Here is a 19107-nt window from a genome sequence, read left to right as displayed (position 1 = left end):
ATAACAAATGTTATTTGATCCCTTGTGGTTTGTAAAGTAGAATGTACGGATGGACAGACGGATATTACCCGCTCATTATTAGTTTTCGTGCAAAGAACACGTGGAAGGTTTAATAACATTCAGAGCCATCCCTGATTCTGCGAGAGATGTAAACCTAAATGTTTCTCATCTACCTAGCAAATGAAGCCCTGCGGTCAGTGTTAATTGAAACAACCATACAATCACCAGATACGCGTTAGTATTTATAGAAGATAAATTTCATATATGACCTGCCGGGCTTCCATTGCAACGAGCAAGCGAACTGCACGAATGGCGGAAAAAAGAAAATGATACAGTCGACTCCAGATTGTCCGGGTGGGTTGGGAAATATAATATTTTCCCGGATAATCGAAACCCCGGCTAATCCGCAAAGATGAAAGAAAAACACATAAATATAAAATAAATACCTAAGTTTATTTACAGACATACACTACTTAAAATGTTTAAAGATTTACTGACAACAGAAAGGATTTTATTCAAAATTTAGTACAGTACGTACCAACTATTTAAAAAAGAATATCCCGAAGGATAGCTATGACGTTCTGTTGTCGTAAGCTTCAGGTTTCAGCAACAGTTATTCATTTTCTATACGCCTAGGACTTAGATAATACTAGTAATTCTTAAGATTCCATGTTGTCACCATTCTTCTTTCAATTAAGCGACTTACAAGTCGCGAGGTATAAAAGTGTGGATTGAATTCATCTGACTGAAGAAGCACCTCTTGTGAACATAGTAATTACGCTTCAGGTATCATAGAAACGAAGATTTTAGCTATTTTTTATTTTTTTAATAGCTGAGCGAGTATCAACTTTTCAAGAAAAATTGTGCTCCATGGCAAGGATCTGTAACACACACAAGAGAGTGTGAGTTGGTGGTATTTTAAATAGGTTCTAAGATGTCAGGTTCTTACGGCGACAAGTATGAAGATGGCCGTCTTCCGGGGCGTTGCGCCGTGTAGCCTGGTAGAAGTTTACCGACGTTTCAGAAGTCTTTACTGCCTCTATCATCGCCATATTGTTGGAGGCAGTAAACAGATTACATAGTGCAATTTACAAGAAGACAGCCATCTTCAATTACAGCACTTTTTCCCGAATGGTTCATCAAACAAAAGAATATTTATCCATTACTGTAATAAACAACGTTTTGCTAAGTTCAGAAGTTGCACTGAGTTGAATGACACATACAAGAGTTGATAGCTGAGAAGGATTTGTGTGGACGTAGTGGGAATCTTGTTTTGAGAATTCCAGGAAATGCAAGAAAACACCAGGGTGGCAGATCTTTCACCCGAGATTCGAGCTGGGATGAACGTCACAGATTCTATAATTTTAACGAAAAAGAGGTCGTGAATCATGAGTGTAGTTTTCAATCAAGTGCGAAGGTAGCCGGCCAGAGGGATAACATGCTCTTCGCGGAAATACAAATATTGTGATGACCTGGAGACAAAAAAGAAGATCCAAACTGTGATGAAACCTCGTCTAGCCGCGCGTGTTGTTCGTGTGTGTTCTGACTGTTTCAATGGTTACGGTACAGTTGTACTGCGACGTCATAATGGCAACAGACAAATTTGTTTGTAAGCGCCGGAATGAAACTGACGTGTAGGATCCTGCAGAGGGTAAGACGGAGTAAATACAGCCCCGTCGTGTTGGCTCCACAATCACAGACTTGTTCGGTTATTGACCCACAACTCGATACAAGTCATTAGAACAGAAACAAACCAAGAAATTCTGAAAAGAAATTAAGACGTCACGTTTCTTTCAAATTCTCCCGTTCATGTGGTCGAGGAAACGGAAACTGCTGTAATATTTAAAAATTAATTTCGTGTATAATTTCCACTAGTATATTTTATTTTATTTTATTTGTAGTGTTCTGTCTGACGACAGGTCCATATATTATGAACAGGATCCTTCCAACCTCTTCAGGTTGTCAGGGACCTGCTCATACATATATACATTCTTGGCAGAGATGATCAGAAGTGGTTTGCCATTGCCTTCTTCTGTGTGTGAGTGGAGTAATTGTTGGGATGCCACGGAGAAACCGGGGAAGCCCCCGGAGGAAAACTCCGTGATGCCTAGACCACGGCCTTGCCCAACACAAGTTATAAATTTGAGCACCACCGGGAATTGAACCCGGGACCCCAGGCTTACAAGGCTAGTGTTCTGACTAATTTCAATTTATTACTTATAAAATGAGATATTGCCATAGTCGAAACTGTTAACTCATTAATATTTCATACAGAATTTTCGTTGATTTTATGATCTACATCGATATCATATTTGATATGCCTGTTTCCAGTGGTTTAGTTGTTATCGCCGTCAGACACAAAGCCCAGCGAAACTGGAGATTTCGCTTGGCTCCATGTTGTTCCTGTGTCTGCTGACGTTAAATTAGCACATAAAGTTTGTGGACCTTACATTAAGTGCACCTAATATGTCTCGCACCTGTCAACTTCCTACAGTGATAATGGGACATTATAACTTACAACAGTGAGTATGACATCCAGTGGCATGATGTTAAATACAAATCTTTCATGTCTGTTCGGTTTCCGAACTATTTTGTTGCCGTTGTTAGAGTGTATGAATATACAGTTTGATCTGAGGTTCTGACGGCTGTGATCACGAAGATAGTTGTCTTCTGGGTTGCGCTGTGTGGTCTGCCAGAAGGCAGTAAGCACCTCTGAAACGTCGGTAAACGTCTACAAGACTACACATCGCAACATTCTGGAAGACAGGAATCTTGTCATCTTCAGTCAGATAGCTGATCTTTCTTTCTGAATGACTATGAAACAGCTAGGTGATGTACTTCAGTGAACACACATTTCAGCTATACGGCGAAAGAAGACGATGATTATGTTGAAAGTTAAGGTTACATCGTTTGAGCCTCAAGCAGACTTTACGATATTGCTATTTGTATTTTTTATCTAGCAGTGTTCAATAATTCTCGGAAGTTGTTAATCAGTCGAGCTTTTAATTAGTTCTTTGTGCGCGTGTGTGGGTATATATATATATAGGTCTATGTATAAGTGAACAGATGCTGATAATATCCTATATTAGATCCAGTGGAAAATTTACTAAAAGTAAATATTTAATATTCTACTAAACAATGACACGTCAATAAGCGATCCAAATAATCGGGCTTGCTGACAAATGGAAAAGTAAATTAACGTATAAAAGGAAATATAATTCTATTTTCAATTTTTTTTTAAAAATATTGTGTGTTTTGTACGTCTTCCCTCAGAACTAAATATAATTACTATACGACCGATGTTGATGAAAGTAATTCTGTTTCAGCGGCACTGAAGTACCAAAGTCTATTACGGACAATTAGATGATACGAGGTAAAAATATGCCTGAAAACTGGGAAATGAACATATTCTAGAAAAGAAAACTTAAATTTGTTAATCAGACTCGATTGCCACAATTTACAGTTAAAATGCCATCTTATGGCAAACAGCTGTGTAATTAAATTTACCGAAATTTCGTCATATTGTAAGTTAAAAATATGTGCTGATCATTTTCATTCTGTATTTTTCATAAATAACACTAAGTGCATTGAATGAGGTGTAAATTGCATTTATTTCAATGGAACCCTCTTTCGCATTTAACATTTGTATGCGTTTTGAAATTATTTTATCTGTTATGTCAAGTGTAAAGTGCCATATGCAACATTTATTCGTGTGCAGTCTGACAACTGGTGATACGTACCGAAAGCCAAGTTTCTTTTAACGTCACTGTCATCCACCTGTTTGTAATAAACGGATGGAAACTTCAAACGGATAAGATACGTCTACACAGAGCTCAATAACCACTCAGAAGGTAATTGACTCCTGCTCAGTATCTCATGATGAGCAGACGGTTGCCTATATTTACATATTACATATTCCGCCAGCTGTCAGTACAAATACAGATTATCTGAAAAATCCATCATCTGCTTCAAAATTTTTTCAGACATTATCCATTGTCCTAATTTAATTAAAACACGGAGTTTCGGAGATTTGAATCTTGTCGCCTTCCTCAGGTAAAACCTGCTCAGTTGAACAGAATCAACAGAGCTAGTCCCTATTTCCGGATGGACAGATTGCAGTCTCCAAAACGTCGTTTTTAAATTAATTTAGAATTATGGATAATGTCCAAAAAGTTAATTTTGACAATACAACATCTTCACAAACCTTCAGATCCAAAGGTAAAGCTGTTCAGTTTAAGTACCACGCCGTTAGTGCGTATGGTGATCGTGGAGGTGAAGCTCCTCTCATTGTAGATTTCAGTGGAAGATGGAAGGACATGACAGCTTATGTCCTGCTGCTTGTACCATTAGACGGAAGGTTGGCTGTATCTGGACGCGGTAATGAAAAGGAAAATAAAAGTAGTCGAATACCAGTCGTTAAACCTACAATCGATGACTTTACCGCTTGAGTTATCTATTTTCTGGCTGTTACCTTGCCAAAGTAAACCTTCTTCTTGTATTTACCATTTCTTTGACTACTTGCTATTTGAGAGAAACGCGCCAATGTTTTAGGCACACCTGTGACTAATTTTCGAAATGGAAAAGATCTTATTATTTCCAGGTTATCTCTGTGAGCAGTACAGCTTTGCATTTGCCACTTTTTTCTACGACGTATGATCAGAACAAATTTAAAGCTTTGATTTGACAGTGGACAGGACTGGATAATCAGTGTGGATTAATGCGAAACAAGTGAAGAACATGAAGATGGCAGTGTAGTGTTATAGAGTTTACCGACGTTTCGGAGGTCCTTGCTGCTTCCATCAACAGGGCTATACGGGACAACCATAATACATATTTATACTAGCCGTCATAATAACCTAAAATCTCATTAAGTAAAGAACAGTTAATGCAGACCTGTTCTAAAACTGCATGGATATGTTCTAAAGCTACTAAGCTTATATTAATATTTTAATATTTTCCGTCAAATCACAATTTTAACAAGATAATAAAATATAAAATGTTTAAAATATCATTTCACGTTCCGCATCGTGAAATGATATTTTAAATATTTTATATTTTATTATCTTATTAAAATTGTGATTTGACGGAAAATATTAACCTAATTCACAATATGACGCAAATATACTACCTTATAAGCTCATATTATTTATGCATCGAAACTTCCGGAGTGATGTTCTAAACGAAGTTTTAAAGATCAAGGGAAAATCATAACCGTGCGCAGACGCAATTAGAATCTCTTCATTACAGTTCACTAAGACAATGTCAGTAGTCTGCAGAAGCGTGACCCTAAAAATAAATCATTAGACCGAAGTGTAGTCTCGCATATATTAAACTAGCTAATCCTTTCCGACACCGTTGTCCAGTAGCATTAAACCAGTTTTCCTTTTCAGATTAAAAAGACATTTTAAGCCTCGTTCTGTAAGCTTATACAGACGCACCGATTCCGCGAGGCCGGACATCTATGCGATCCCACCTGATAACTTGCCGAGGAGATATGTGTATTGAATGTGCTGCTGTTTAAACCCAAATTTCTGCGTTTTAGGCCGGCATGATAAAAATTTGAAACATGTTTTAATTACAGAAGAAACTACAGATTTCTATCATCACATTTTCACTTAATGTTATATACGGTTGGATGTCTATTAAAAATGGTCTGACCTGGGACTGGCTGTACTGCCTCTCGTTTTACATGGTTTTTCTAAGCACCTCTAGGCGAATTGTGGGGGATACAACAATGGCTATGACCACTTCTTTCATTATATTTCTGTATTTATCATTCATAATAATCGTCTCATCCAATTTTGGTATGCATAATCTCAACAGTTGATACGGTGTAGTGAAACAAGCAGTCAGGAGGCAAAGGTTTCCTATAAATTGCAAAAGTGATTACGTATTCTATTGTTCTTTCCTCGTCTGTAAATTACGACTTTTGATATAAGATGTATTAATTTTAAGAATATCTGAAAATCATATAATATGATAACACTGACATGTTTTCGTGGAATCCCGTTATCATTGTCAACATTTCGGATTAGGCTACTTGCCTTGTTCCAGATTTAGATGTAACTCAACATGAATTTTACATTTTTGAAAGTTCTCATGTACTAGGAGTGCATGAGCATACTTACATAGACACTTGGGACTGATTTCCATAAAGGATTCTTAATGTGGAAAATTTCCATTCTTTTATAAATTTTCCAGCCATATTTTTTTTAAATATTTTGTTGGTATTCCTATGTTAATATAAACTATTTTCAATGCTGCATTACTCTTATTACCAAGTTCCTGATGTGTAGGCATTTTTTCTTGGAAAACACATCTCTACTGCTTCTGTTTTGTTCTTTTTGTTTGTTTTCTGATGTAAGTTAAACAGATCATGATAGAATGAAATACGTAGCGGACTGGTCTCTCCTTCACGGCGCTGAAGATAACATTTCCAAATGTTCTTTGAAATATGTCGGCATAAAAGCCCATAACGAACTAACTAACTAACTAACTAGATGGCTTACCGAACCCGAAGGTTCATCACCGAATTAACCAAAGCCCTCCACCGGACTCTGTCCTGGGCCAACAAAATCCAGTCTCCTTCAACTCCTATCTCCCATAGATCCCGCCTGACATTAACCTCCCATCTACGTCTAGGTCTCTTCAGCGGTCTCTTCCCCTCAGGCTTCCCGACCAATACCCGGTGCACAATCTTGTCCCATCCATGCGCGCTACATGACCCGCCGATCTCATTCTTCTCGACTTAATCACCCTGACTATAATGGGGAAGGAGTACAAATTTGTTCATCATTAAAAGCCCATACCAGAAGAAATACTACAAAAATAAAGGACAGAAAGAAGTGTATCTTTGATGTATAAATCTGAATAGCTTCCATATTCAGAATATAGTAGGTCTGTTAATGAATGGTGATAACCAGTGGCGGCTTGTGAGTCTGAGCAGTGGTAGTGCTGCGCAAGGGGGAAAAATCAGAATAGTTTTTCAACCCATGACAATATAAATAAATGAAAAGTAGATTTACATCAGGCGAATACCCATAGTTCTCGACGATGTTTTAACTATTTGTAAGTCTGGAAGAGGGCGACCATGATTTTTTACATGATTTCCACAGAACCTTTCCAGGACTTCTCCATCACTAAGTAAGCTCCGCATAACCTCTCTAGGACTTGTCCAGCTCTTCCCCAGGACATCCGCACGACCACCCAATGAACACTCTAGAATTTCTCCAGGGCACAACACAACCCATCGTATAACCCAACCTTACCTAACATGGCCTAAACTAAACATAACCTAACTCAAAACAACGCAAACCTCACCTAATGCAACGTATTCTAATCCAACATAAACAAAACCAACCAATCCGACAATCGTAGAATAAAACACACCACCAATTGTGGACTTCCACAGAACAATTCCAGGACTTCTCCAGCAATTCTCCATAAGTACTTTTCTATCTAAAACTTCTTATATTTCTTGTACCCAGATTGGGTTTGGGATGCCACCTAAATACAACTCACAATTTCATCTGCAACTTGTCAGTTCTTCCTCATTGCTTCATACTTTTACTCTTGTTGTAGATGCTGGTATCTGGGTTGTAATGCCATGTGGACTTGTACGCAGATAACAACGAAGGATCGTACTGCCTCCATCTTCAGCTCTGAAGTTGAGGGTAGTATATTCCTCCGAAATGTTGGCACAGTACCTACATGGGCATTACAACTCAGAAAACAGGTTATTGTTGTAAGGCAACTTCTTGAACAGTATTGTTGAGGTCATAGTTGAATTAGGATGTTCATGAATGTTGATAGGCAGGTGGTAGAAAGTTATCAGCAGATTCTAACTTCTAAAATAAAATGTTGTTTGCCATATCTTTAAAAAGCATTCTGATAAATGGAGAAGAACAACAAATTATTGGTGATGAACACCAAACACATACTAAGATGGAGAAACATTCCCACTGCCTAAGTAGTGAAACAGGAAACTAGCAAAATAAGGTGACAAATGATAAATAATATTCATAACATTTTCATTAAGGCAACAGTATTGGTTTTATTTCTCATGTAGTTTTAAATACCACAAACACACACAATACAGAAAACTGCATGACTATCTTTTTAACATAGCAGTTCAATTACCATTGAGGGAATTACAATACAGCCAATATTACAAACTACAATTACAGTGTTCATGACTCAATCTCTTAGACTATGTAAACCCATAATTTTTTGTACATCAGTTCAATTTCCTTCATCAGATGAAAAAATTCTACTAAAGGTCGTCTCCTGGACAACAATGGCACCGTGAGATGTATAAAACCTGTTAATGACAAAGAAGTTCATGGTGAAATTTTAGTTTGGCATGTTTTTACATTTCATAATTCATGGCTTACAATTTAATATCCTATGTTCTATATTCCTCAGAAAGTTTCTGTTAGGAACAGTGTATACTCTGATTCAATAATTCCATTGTGTCACCTGACAAAACATAGAGCCAAATTCCAAAATACTGTTGACAAAGTCCAAGTGATGGGTCATAAACATTGTGTTATATTATCATCATCATCCTTTAGGAACAGCTTACAAATAATGTAGCATGGGTCAATTCGCTGTAGTGAACTCACTGAGAGATTGCAAGTAGCTTTCTTGAACACTGGACGAGTGCATTTGGTCAAAAAAACAAGATTATGTCGGTCTTGTACATCTGACTGACCAAGCTACCCGACAAAAGATGCCTATAGATTACTCTTCAACAAGTAAAAGACCGAAGATTTCTGTCTTCTGGGTTGTTGCGCTGTGTAGTTTGGTTGATGTTAACCAACGTTTCAGAGGGCGATGACGGAGGCAGTATGACCTCTGAAACGTTGGTTAACATCGACCAGACTACACAGCGCAACAACCCAGAAGACAGGAATCTTCATACTCACCGCTGTGAAAACCTCAAATCTTACAAGTAAAAGACCACGAGCCAAGTAAAATACATCAAATTATAACACGGTGTAACTGAGAAGCTTGAGCTTATGAAAATAAATGTACCTCATAAAACTAAAGCAAACACTAACTCCATATAATTAAGAAAATTTGAGCCTCCTTAAATATAAATAATTCATAAAATCCATAGCATCACGATTAGCTAAACATAAAGTGCAAGTTTGTTACACCAATTATACAATTTATGTAAATTAGCTACCTATGAAAATGTTCGTTTCACGTTTGGAGATGTATGGTGACATATTCTATTCATTATAACTGGATATACTTATTTAATGCAATCTATAATTATTCTGAACTACATCTTGTAAGTTGAAAAAAATCTTACAAAATTACTAATCCACTGAACTCTAGAATTAAACCTCAGTCCACTGTGTAGGATGCCGAGAGACATTCTATTAAAGTGAAAAGTTTTTGGTTTCCCAAAATCTTACCACTCATGAGTCACATTGATGCTTTAAACAAAACAAATACTTGTTTACTGCATTCTTACTTAAATTGTATTTATAAAAAATTAAGTACTAAAAGTAGACAAGATTACTTATCACCACAAACTCTTAAACTGTTACTATTAATATGGTATATTGATGCATTTTACACTTCTTCCAAATTAACTTGGGTAACACACTATGATTAATACATAATCACATTTACAAGTATTTCAAAAATGAAAGTAATAAAATTATGAAAACATTACCTCAAAATTAACTATTACTAAAAATATATTAAATTATTTGGCCAATACAAAACATGTTTCACAAACTGCAAGTTTACAGTTTTATCAGATGTAATTTCTTCACTTACTGTCAATAACCAGGAACTCCCAAGCTTGTAAATTGAGAATATTCCATCTGAAGTGGTGTAAGTGATTCACCAAAAGTTCCACAGTCGTGACTTGCAATATAATCGGAATAGCCGGAAACTACATAGATATTGGAAATGCCTTTGCAAGTGATTAAGACATTTCAGGAGGAAAGAACTGGAATTATAACGCATATCAATAATAACTTAAATGAAGGAATGTGGAAGTGTATCCTAAGTTTAATATGACCTCCCAAGTTTGTTCTAAAACTGACAGCCCCCTTAAAATTGAACATGTTCAATCAAGATCAAATTGAAAGAAGAGTGCTGACCAAGGAGTCTATTCAATTTTCATTAGGACATATCACAAAATTATTATATCTTGGTCAAAATATAGTGTGAATCAAAGAGAACTGAGCAATACATAATTTGCCACTGTTACCTTTTGCATCCTACCACAGATACTTCTTTAAAAGATGCAGTGCTGAGAGTTATTTAGTATCACCTCACATTATATTATAATACACTGCTTAAAAAAAATCTTTTCAGTTTTTATGTACTTAGCGTAAAGATCATTCTATATTTACGGCAAAAAATCTATCGACAGTTACATTTAGTGGAATCAAACTTTATTTACGATACTGGAATAGACAGATGTAAGCAATTCAAACCTTAAATATGACTTATAAATTATGGGAGATAAAACCAATTTGATGCCAGTAGTACAAAACAAAAAGGTTGATAGGCATGTAATTGCTTCATGCACATAATAACTGACCTCAATGCATACATACATAATCCAACAACACGAGTGCTATGTGTATGGCACTATGCTCCGTAACTTCATACCTCTTCAACATTCTTTCAGAAAATATAATCTATACAATGTTTTATGTATACATATACTCTCATGATAAAAAAAATAAAAAAAAATCAATTAATTCAGGAGCAGATCCCAACAGTATTCAATACTAACTTTCCACAAACAGGTAATTGGTCACTGCAACATTCCATCAACATGCGTACCAGTAATTCTATACACGGTCAGGGACCATGCAGTATGACGGCTTGTCCGAGACTATGTCCTGGAAGCTTGAATACTACTCTTTGCAGATTAAAGAGCATCTTATCTAATCTGAGACATAAATTACAGAATTAAGCTATAGGAATAATTACTCATTAGTTCTGAAGAATGCAATTACGCTGTTTTATCTATAAAGCCAACAAGTAGGATAATATTCATTTTGCAGTGGCAAGTGATGCCATGGCCCTGATCAATGTTGCATTCTCTTCCCTGAGTCTGTCTTTCTCCTGTGACATTTCTCTCTGAAGTTGAGAGATACGAGCTTCAAGAGATGCAATTTTACGATCCCGGTCCTCGAGAAGAGACAGAAGACGTCGATTTTCTTCTTGAGCTCGCTCTAACAACTGAAATGTTTCCAAATAATACAATGATCACCACCCTGGAACATTTTCACGGTGTTAAAGAACAAAATAATTCTGGATGGCTTCACCAGTAACAAAGTAACTGTAATGACCGACTGTGTGTACAGCTGCATTTTATCAGGAATGTTTATAAACAAAATTAGTTAAAACTGAATATCATAAACATGAGAAGATAATTTATCTGTCTTCTACTGTAGTATTATAAGAAAAGTTTTTTGGTAATGCCACTGAAGGTGTGCATTTGAGATACAAAAGCTGAATGGATGAAGAGACACTGATTTTCACTTCGACTACAAAATATTCCTTTCATTAATTAAAGCTAATGAACCAAAGATTCACTCTACGCCATTCAAAATTAAGATAAAATGGTTACGTTACTGGTATGTCTGAGCAAAGATATCATGAAGACAGAGGATATGGATAAAATAATCCAATTCTTAACTTTAGAACTAATGACACTGAGATATCAGCTTCCATTAAAGGGAAAATACCCTCAGAAACCTCTGGATAGAAGGGAGCACCAGTTCCGCATGCAACTTAAAAGGAGAAACCACTTCTGCTGACAGGAACCAAACACCGATCATGCGCTCCATAGCCAGTCACTAAGTTGACGGAGTAGTCAAGTGGCTCATAAGTTATAACAACTACTTACCTCATCTGGATTGTCCCCAGTGGGTGTACCAGGGCGTGGCCGACTAGGAACCTCAGCCACATGCACTAAACTGCTTACAGTTGAATCTGATTGGTTCAAACTATCAAATTCTTGGTTATCCTCATCATCTGCTTCAAGATCAGATGGGCTTAAAATAAATCATTCATTCATTGAACTGCCTTTAATTCTCAGCTGTTTATTCTTATTATAAAAATGTGTCCAATTGTAGATGCTTAAGAAGTAAACACACCCTGTGACTTCCTTCAGAGATATCTTATGATAAAATTATGAGAAAGTGATGTTGAACTTATTCTTCCTCAGCTCTATTAATATTATATAATAAATAATGATGTACATTTACCTCTTGTTCCTCCTCTGTGGATATGTTTTGTGAGGTAACCGCTCCTAAAAAATCCAAAGATAAGGGAAAATTATATTGTATAACCTTCAAGTCATATGATAAATGTTGCATAATATAAGTTTGATCAAGAAATGAAGAAAAGCCAAAAAGGGTAGTTAGACTCTATAGTGCTTTTAATTTCTTATTTATAAGTAGGCCACATGGGATTAATTTTGAATTGGTGATTTCTATTTGTTTCAGTTTTCTTTCATTTTCATTTTTAGACACTCATTATATGTATAAGGCTGGGGCCATACGACCGTACAAAGTATGTCCGTTGTAACGCACATCGTGACGTCCATCATAGAATTATAAAGGGGTATATAGGGTACAACACACGAACATACTTTGTACGGTCGTGTGGCCCCAGCCTAAATTGACTTAATGTTAACATGTCTTTTTATTTACCAACACTTATTAAGATGTATCAATAAAATATGAATATGAGTATTAAGTATTGTCACAATGACTTTCTTGCTTGTTTCTAATTTTCACCATTGCAATATGTAGTAGATTAAACAGAAATTATGGATTCTACCTAGACACAGCTAGTCCTTCACCACTTGCTGTTCTGGATACTCAAGGCAAAGGACAGTACTTTGAGACTGGCTTTGTCAGACCAAGTCTGGGAAAATATGGACCATTACAGAGATAAGTAAGTCACTATTGTTGTTTGACTAAAGGAATTGTTTCTGTCTTTCATAGGAATTACAGAATTGAGGTTCTTAAATGTTTTGCCATTAGCATTTAGTTTAGGAATCAGTCCGCACAAAATCAGGAGCAATAGTAATGGTGGATGGGGGAGAAAAAAAACTCAACCCCTTTTAGAAGGCATCATATAATAAATTTAGTCTAGTCTTTATTTGCTTGAACATGACCAATCGCCATGTGAAACCTTGTTCTTCCATGTTACCTCTGCTGGCTCACGATCCAGCAGCTGTTCATTGTGTTGCGTGTTTCGGCGTGTTTCTGCTGTCTGAGTCTCATCCTCATCCTCTCCTGTGCTCCCACCAGTAGACTGAACACACAACAGTTTGTGTCCATTGAATTATATACAATTAGACGCTGCTAAGAACTAGGATTTTACAGAATTACCAGATAGAAGACTTCACTAGGAAAGAATACTTACAGTTCCAGGATTTCTAGTGCAAAATTTCAGTATCCTCATACAGACACACCCTTATATTTACCAGTATACATTGCATAGAATATTAAAACAGGAACACGTTTATGACCAGCACTGTATAATTGCATCTTCACCAATCTTTCACTTGTGACCACTACACAATAAATGTGATCTTGCGCATGTAATGTACCTGCATTTCTTAATTTACTGTCAGGATTGGATGAGCTTTATTTTATTATATGAGGTTCTATGGTTATATGGACTCTTTGTAGTTCTGATATTTCCCTTCTTGACAGTGGTGACAGCAGTGTTAGACAACCAAGCTACATATAATTATGAGAGGAATAATAGTTACTGACAAGTAGGTTCACACAACTACCACAAGGCATGTCCGACAAGTTTCTAACAAAACCTACCTCTGTAGAAGGAAGGTGTACCACTCCAGTGCTACGTCGTTTCTCTCGCAACTTCCTGCGATCACGTTGCTGTTGTTTTCCTTTGTTCATGTGATTGGCTCTGGAATATATGAGATATATAGTCAAGATCACTAACAGAATACTGCAATGAAACTTCCGTTACTTCTGTCTAAGTTGTCCCTGACTTTTAGAATATGTAAAAGGAAAATAGTTTGATAAGTTCAGTTCCTTACAATGCAAAATGTTCCTTGAAATTTAATATCCTATAATATAATAATGAAGGTAAGTTGTAGAAGTTCTGATGTTCCTAGTTGTTTTTCACTTCCTACAACTCTCTAAGGTCAAAATATTTTTCTTAGCACTTTCCTTTCAAATACTTACAATTAATATTCTTCATTCAGAGATAAAAATTGTATTTCTAAACCACACAAAAAAATTCTTAAAACTACTGCTTTTCTATTACACTTATAATTCCATGCATTATTAATATAACTCAAAACAATAATGTCCAATGTAAATTTACATCATTTCTGGTATTTAAAAATCTTAAAACTTATGTCAGTTGTGTCTTGCAACATACAAGAAAACAAGAGAAAAATGGCAAGATAAACACTTATGCAAATAAAGGACATAAATAAAAAAGACAGGAGAATCATGCATAGTTTTCACCTTAAGTTTCCTCTGTATAAATTTAGCGTACAGCATATCCACCTTACATGTGGGAAACAATGATACACAATGCACAACAGCAACACATGAATTAAAAGCATCCATCCAAGCCAACAAAGAGAAAAGAGATAAAGGTGAAACAATACACAAACACTACAACAACTGAGAACAAATATAAATATGTCACATGAATAATTCTTTACATGAGAATGAACATATTTTGCCCCATCCACACTGAAGTAATGAAAGAAGTCAGGTCATATATCTTTATTTACAGTAAAATGTTGATATTCAAACTAAACCTGTACTATTCATTAGACATCATCAAACACTGTATAAATGTGCAATTGTATACATACACTTCTCCAAGGAGATGATTAGCTCACTGCTTGGTTATGTTAACCAAGGGACTGTTGGCTACATTACAGTAAAAACATTTATTAAAATATTGCAGTGCAGAATCAAAAAACTGGATGCTATCCAACTACTGCCATGTTCAAGTCCAGGTACAGCCAGTTACTTCCTGAGTAACTACTAACCTGCTAACATGTTCAGTGAGTGGTTGTCTGACAGTAACACACCTGTTGACACGTTTCTCCTTGGCCCGACTGAGGGGCTTGGGGCTAGCGTCATGTTCTGCTGGGAAATTGCTACTGATGTTAAGTGACTCAGAAGTTTTCATTTCACCACCTCCTGCATCATCCAAATCCCCACCTCCAGGATCTTTAAATAAGTAAAATTTGAATTCAATACAACAAATTTTTAAAATTATGTGAAGTAGATACATTACTGTCAACCTTACAACTAACAGTATTATAAGAATGTATAATTACAGTATTTAATCACATTGTATTCATCTTCAATTTGACTGCAAAATAATGACAAATACATCCATGTCACACATACTGTGAAAAGTAACATCAATACAAAATTTTTAATCAGAAGTTGTTCTGGTTTACGGACTGCTCATTGATCATTTTTAATAAATTAATTTTGGGGTGGCTGCCATTTAAAAAATATTTTGAGGGTAATCAGAACGTTTCTGAAGAGGTAACCTGGCATGACCAAATAGGAAGAGCTCCAATATTAACTTGTTTAGCCCAATTTAGGACAACACTGCCTGTACACTTCTTAAAGAAAGTCTTATATTGAACAACCGTTAGAAATATACCATAGATTTCTTGCTGACTTTTCTTTCAAGTCACTTGGTGGCATAGCATTGTTCATCCTATCTGATTCTGTATTTGAACAAGCCTTACTTCACATTAAACGTTGTATCTTATCACCATATTATTATTTTAACTTCACAAACAGTAAGGTCCATAACAGTGCTGATATTAAATGTAAAATTAACTGTACTGAATATTGTGCTAATACCCTTTAACTGTCAGTTTTAAATAAAAAATTACTGTGAAATGCTAAGATACACTAAATTTCACATCTGTGCCCAATATGTATACAGATGATAGCGCAATATAGATCATATCTTAAACCTTTCCATTTACAAACCAATTCTAGCAGGAGGATTCACTGTTCGTGCACGAGCAGTTCGAATTCGAGACCGGCGAGATGAAAGTTCAAAATCATTTTCCAAATCCTCTTGACTTACTGAACTGGATGCCATAGTCCTGCAACATATTACAGACACAAGAAACATACTCTCTTCTGTTCAGAAAACCCTGAGACAAATAATGTTTTAAAACCAAATATAGTACTCCTTATTTTCTTTATTTACATTTTCTAGTTAAAAATGGCAAGGAATATAAACTGCTGGGTTGCTCATGTAAACAACAGGTTTATTCACACTGTGTCTGTTTATAATGTTTATGGATTTGTACTGAAATGCTAACCTTGAAATGAGTAGATGAACAGACACACAGACTTTTCTTTCAAACTGTAGCGTAACAGCTTTCTCATCTATTCATTTTAGAAGTAGTTTTCCTCTAAGACCAGAAAGGGTTAAATTAATGATGATAAAATGGAAAAAAAATGTTTTTGCCATAGCAGTGTAGTGAAAGGTAGCATCTACTTTAAACATGCAGCAGTGCTTAATTTTTATACTGGAATTTAGTTCACAAAACACTAGCATGTCATTCTAAATTAAGTACTGTGTTAGCAAGCCTAATGACCAAACTTATACTGGGTAAAACTAAGATTAAGTTTATTTCACACTGTGTGATTCATTTTAATTTCTGTATGTTATTGAGTACCAATTACATCTTGTAAACTATCCCCAGTCTGACATTTTAAATTAAAATACATGTTTGTATTTTTGACGTAAATATGTCTGTACAGAAAGGTCATTCAGCAAAAACAGCGTTACGAAGATGTGTAAGATCCATACCAACAATTTTGTAAATATGGACCGATAATGGTCAGCTTTTATATGAACTCCTGCGTGCATAACAATGCAAGAAAAAGGATTCAAATTTCTAACACACGCCTGCAACAATATTGGCTGAGCATGCATGCTGTATAATTGCCTGAATAAACCGTATTGCAATCCACTCCTTTACCTAAGAAACTAATTGTTACATCATCTGTTTACTTGGCATTGTTGTGTTACATTACTGTCGTCAACAATCCGCTTTCGTTATTGCGGAAAGAGCTAAGCTGTGAATTGCTTGTAGAAGAAGTGCATCATAGACTAGATAATTTTGTGCTGTTAAAAATGTTTTAGAATATCACAAGTACTTTTCTCATATAAGAATTGTTAAAAAATCTGTGATACTGCCCTCCACTCTCTCCATTTTAGTTTTGATTAAACTGATCATTGCCAGTGGACATCGTGGTCTCTTACAATTGAACAAAGTTTGAGGTGAGGGATAAAGGCGCATCACACTTCATGCTACTGCTGTGTTTGTGTGTTGCGTCATACTACGCAGAGATAACAAGATGGATGACATTGAAGCTAAAAGGGTCCATAATGCAGAATATATGAGACAGTACAGAAAACGTAAAAAAATAGAAGTATTAAATAACGAACCTGAAGTTCCCAAAAAAAATACCAAAAACTAATGCTGAACGTAAGAGGGATAGATAATTAAGCAATGTCTTAATGAAACTATTTACTCAATTGTAAAGCATGTATAAAGGGAATATTTAGAATAAAGCTAATATATAAACTTCTTTTCATTGTATTTATTGCCTAAATATAATTTAAATACAAAGACGTATTTACGTCAGATTCTCCGGACCGTGGTTCCACTGTCAATTTTTTAGATTATTTAATTCCATCTTAAAGAGACTTAGTACTTTTCAATTAAACAAACATATATCAATTGGTAACATCATGGTTTCAGATTCATTCATGAAAAAAGTGTGATACAAAGGAGGGGAGAAAGGTTTAAGAGTGTGAGGAGGGGGACAGATGATGAGTGGTCACCAGAATATTGCTACTCCGCTTATTATCCAAAGTTTTTTACAGTACATTCTTAATACTGTGATGAGATTTCAGGGATGTTATGTTGTACCATTTAGTCTGTTAAAATCTGACTGATCCATAAAGATGGAGGCTGTACAATCAATCAATTTCTACCAGACTACATGGCATGATATCCCAGAAAACAATCATCTTCATTTTTAATGTCAGTATTAATCGTACATTGCATCTAGGAATGTTAGCTATGGAAACTAATGCTGAGCTGAAAGTGGCAGTCCCACCAGTCAGAGTACCAAAAGCTTTAAAGATTAAAATATAATACAGATAATAAACCAGGTGGATGTCTCGTAATAATTAAACCTAATTTATAATATTATAGACAAATGTAATTTAGCCAAAATGTTGGTGCAGGTGCTCTTTAGATGGGCCAGTATGTGCATGTTACATTTTTATACACAAATAATTTGTGTAACATATTTTTTCTATCATTCCTATGGGTTTAATTTCAACAAAATACTTCCCATTTGCAAAGGAAATTGGTGCAAGAACATTAATTTTAGACTTTTCATTGATGTTTTTGAACCAACATGGCACTAAGATATGAACTTTTAATATTTTAGTACTATTATATGGCGACAGACAAAGAGAGAATCTCAGTGGTGAATGCTCTGATCTGGCTAGTAGTGCAAAACCAGACAACTTAAATTTGAGGAATGTAAAAGAAATGATGTAGCATATAACACAATAGCGGATTATTATAATTATACTGATATTATTATTATCGTCGTCGTCATTGTTCTTGTTGTTAAAAACGCCTTAACACTGAAATGCATTTGTTGGATTTTCCGCACAACCTGACTTCTTGATCAGGATTCAGCAAAGAAAGTACTTCATACTGTTCTGGAAACAATAGATCTGAGCCTCGTATTCGTTCGTGAGGTGGCTGCCTAATACAAGAGCCTAGCCCGCGAGTATGCAATCAGGATTCTTCATTTAATTCTTGTATTTATTGTTCCAACACTGATGTATGCTTACCAAACATAAACTTCGGTCAGAAATCAGTTGTATCAGAATTACAGTTCTACAAACGCAAACTCACGGACCTGTCAAAATATTGTGACAATACTGCCTTCTAATGACTGCAACGTGTTTTGCTTATTTCCTACAGCTGCATGACCACTCCTCACACTGCCACACCATAACAGCTCACCCCACAAATACGCA

General features: G+C 35.7%; 2 protein-coding genes across 4 annotated transcripts in view; one reads left to right on the top strand and one right to left on the bottom strand.

Moving 5' to 3' along the window:
* Unc50 (Unc50 RNA binding protein) overlaps positions 1-19107 on the top strand; it is a 62414-nt gene that overhangs the window by 37206 nt on the left and 6101 nt on the right. The window lies entirely within an intron of this gene.
* LOC110831877 (uncharacterized) lies at positions 8014-19086 on the bottom strand. Of its 3 annotated transcripts, none has more exons than XM_087351745.1 (8): positions 18987-19086; positions 16011-16129; positions 15041-15224; positions 13833-13932; positions 13204-13308; positions 12252-12295; positions 11891-12038; positions 8014-11220 (listed from the first exon to the last, which is right to left on the bottom strand). In XM_087351745.1, exons 2-8 carry the CDS (start codon positions 16123-16125, stop codon positions 11032-11034), a joined length of 885 nt encoding a protein of 294 aa, XP_087207871.1. In that variant the 5' UTR covers positions 16126-16129; positions 18987-19086; the 3' UTR covers positions 8014-11031. The 3 variants fall into 3 exon arrangements, with proteins under 3 accessions (XP_087207871.1, XP_087207866.1, XP_021924021.1); XM_087351740.1 differs by having other exon boundaries at positions 18919-19069; XM_022068329.2 differs by having other exon boundaries at positions 15083-15224; positions 18919-19066.

The sequence above is a fragment of the Zootermopsis nevadensis genome, unplaced genomic scaffold (assembly GCF_977971745.1).
Source record: "Zootermopsis nevadensis isolate Lab colony 2312 unplaced genomic scaffold, Znev_1.0 Znev_ptg000002l, whole genome shotgun sequence".
NCBI lineage: Eukaryota > Metazoa > Arthropoda > Insecta > Blattodea > Termopsidae > Zootermopsis > Zootermopsis nevadensis.
This window is presented reverse-complemented; position numbering and strand designations above follow the sequence as displayed.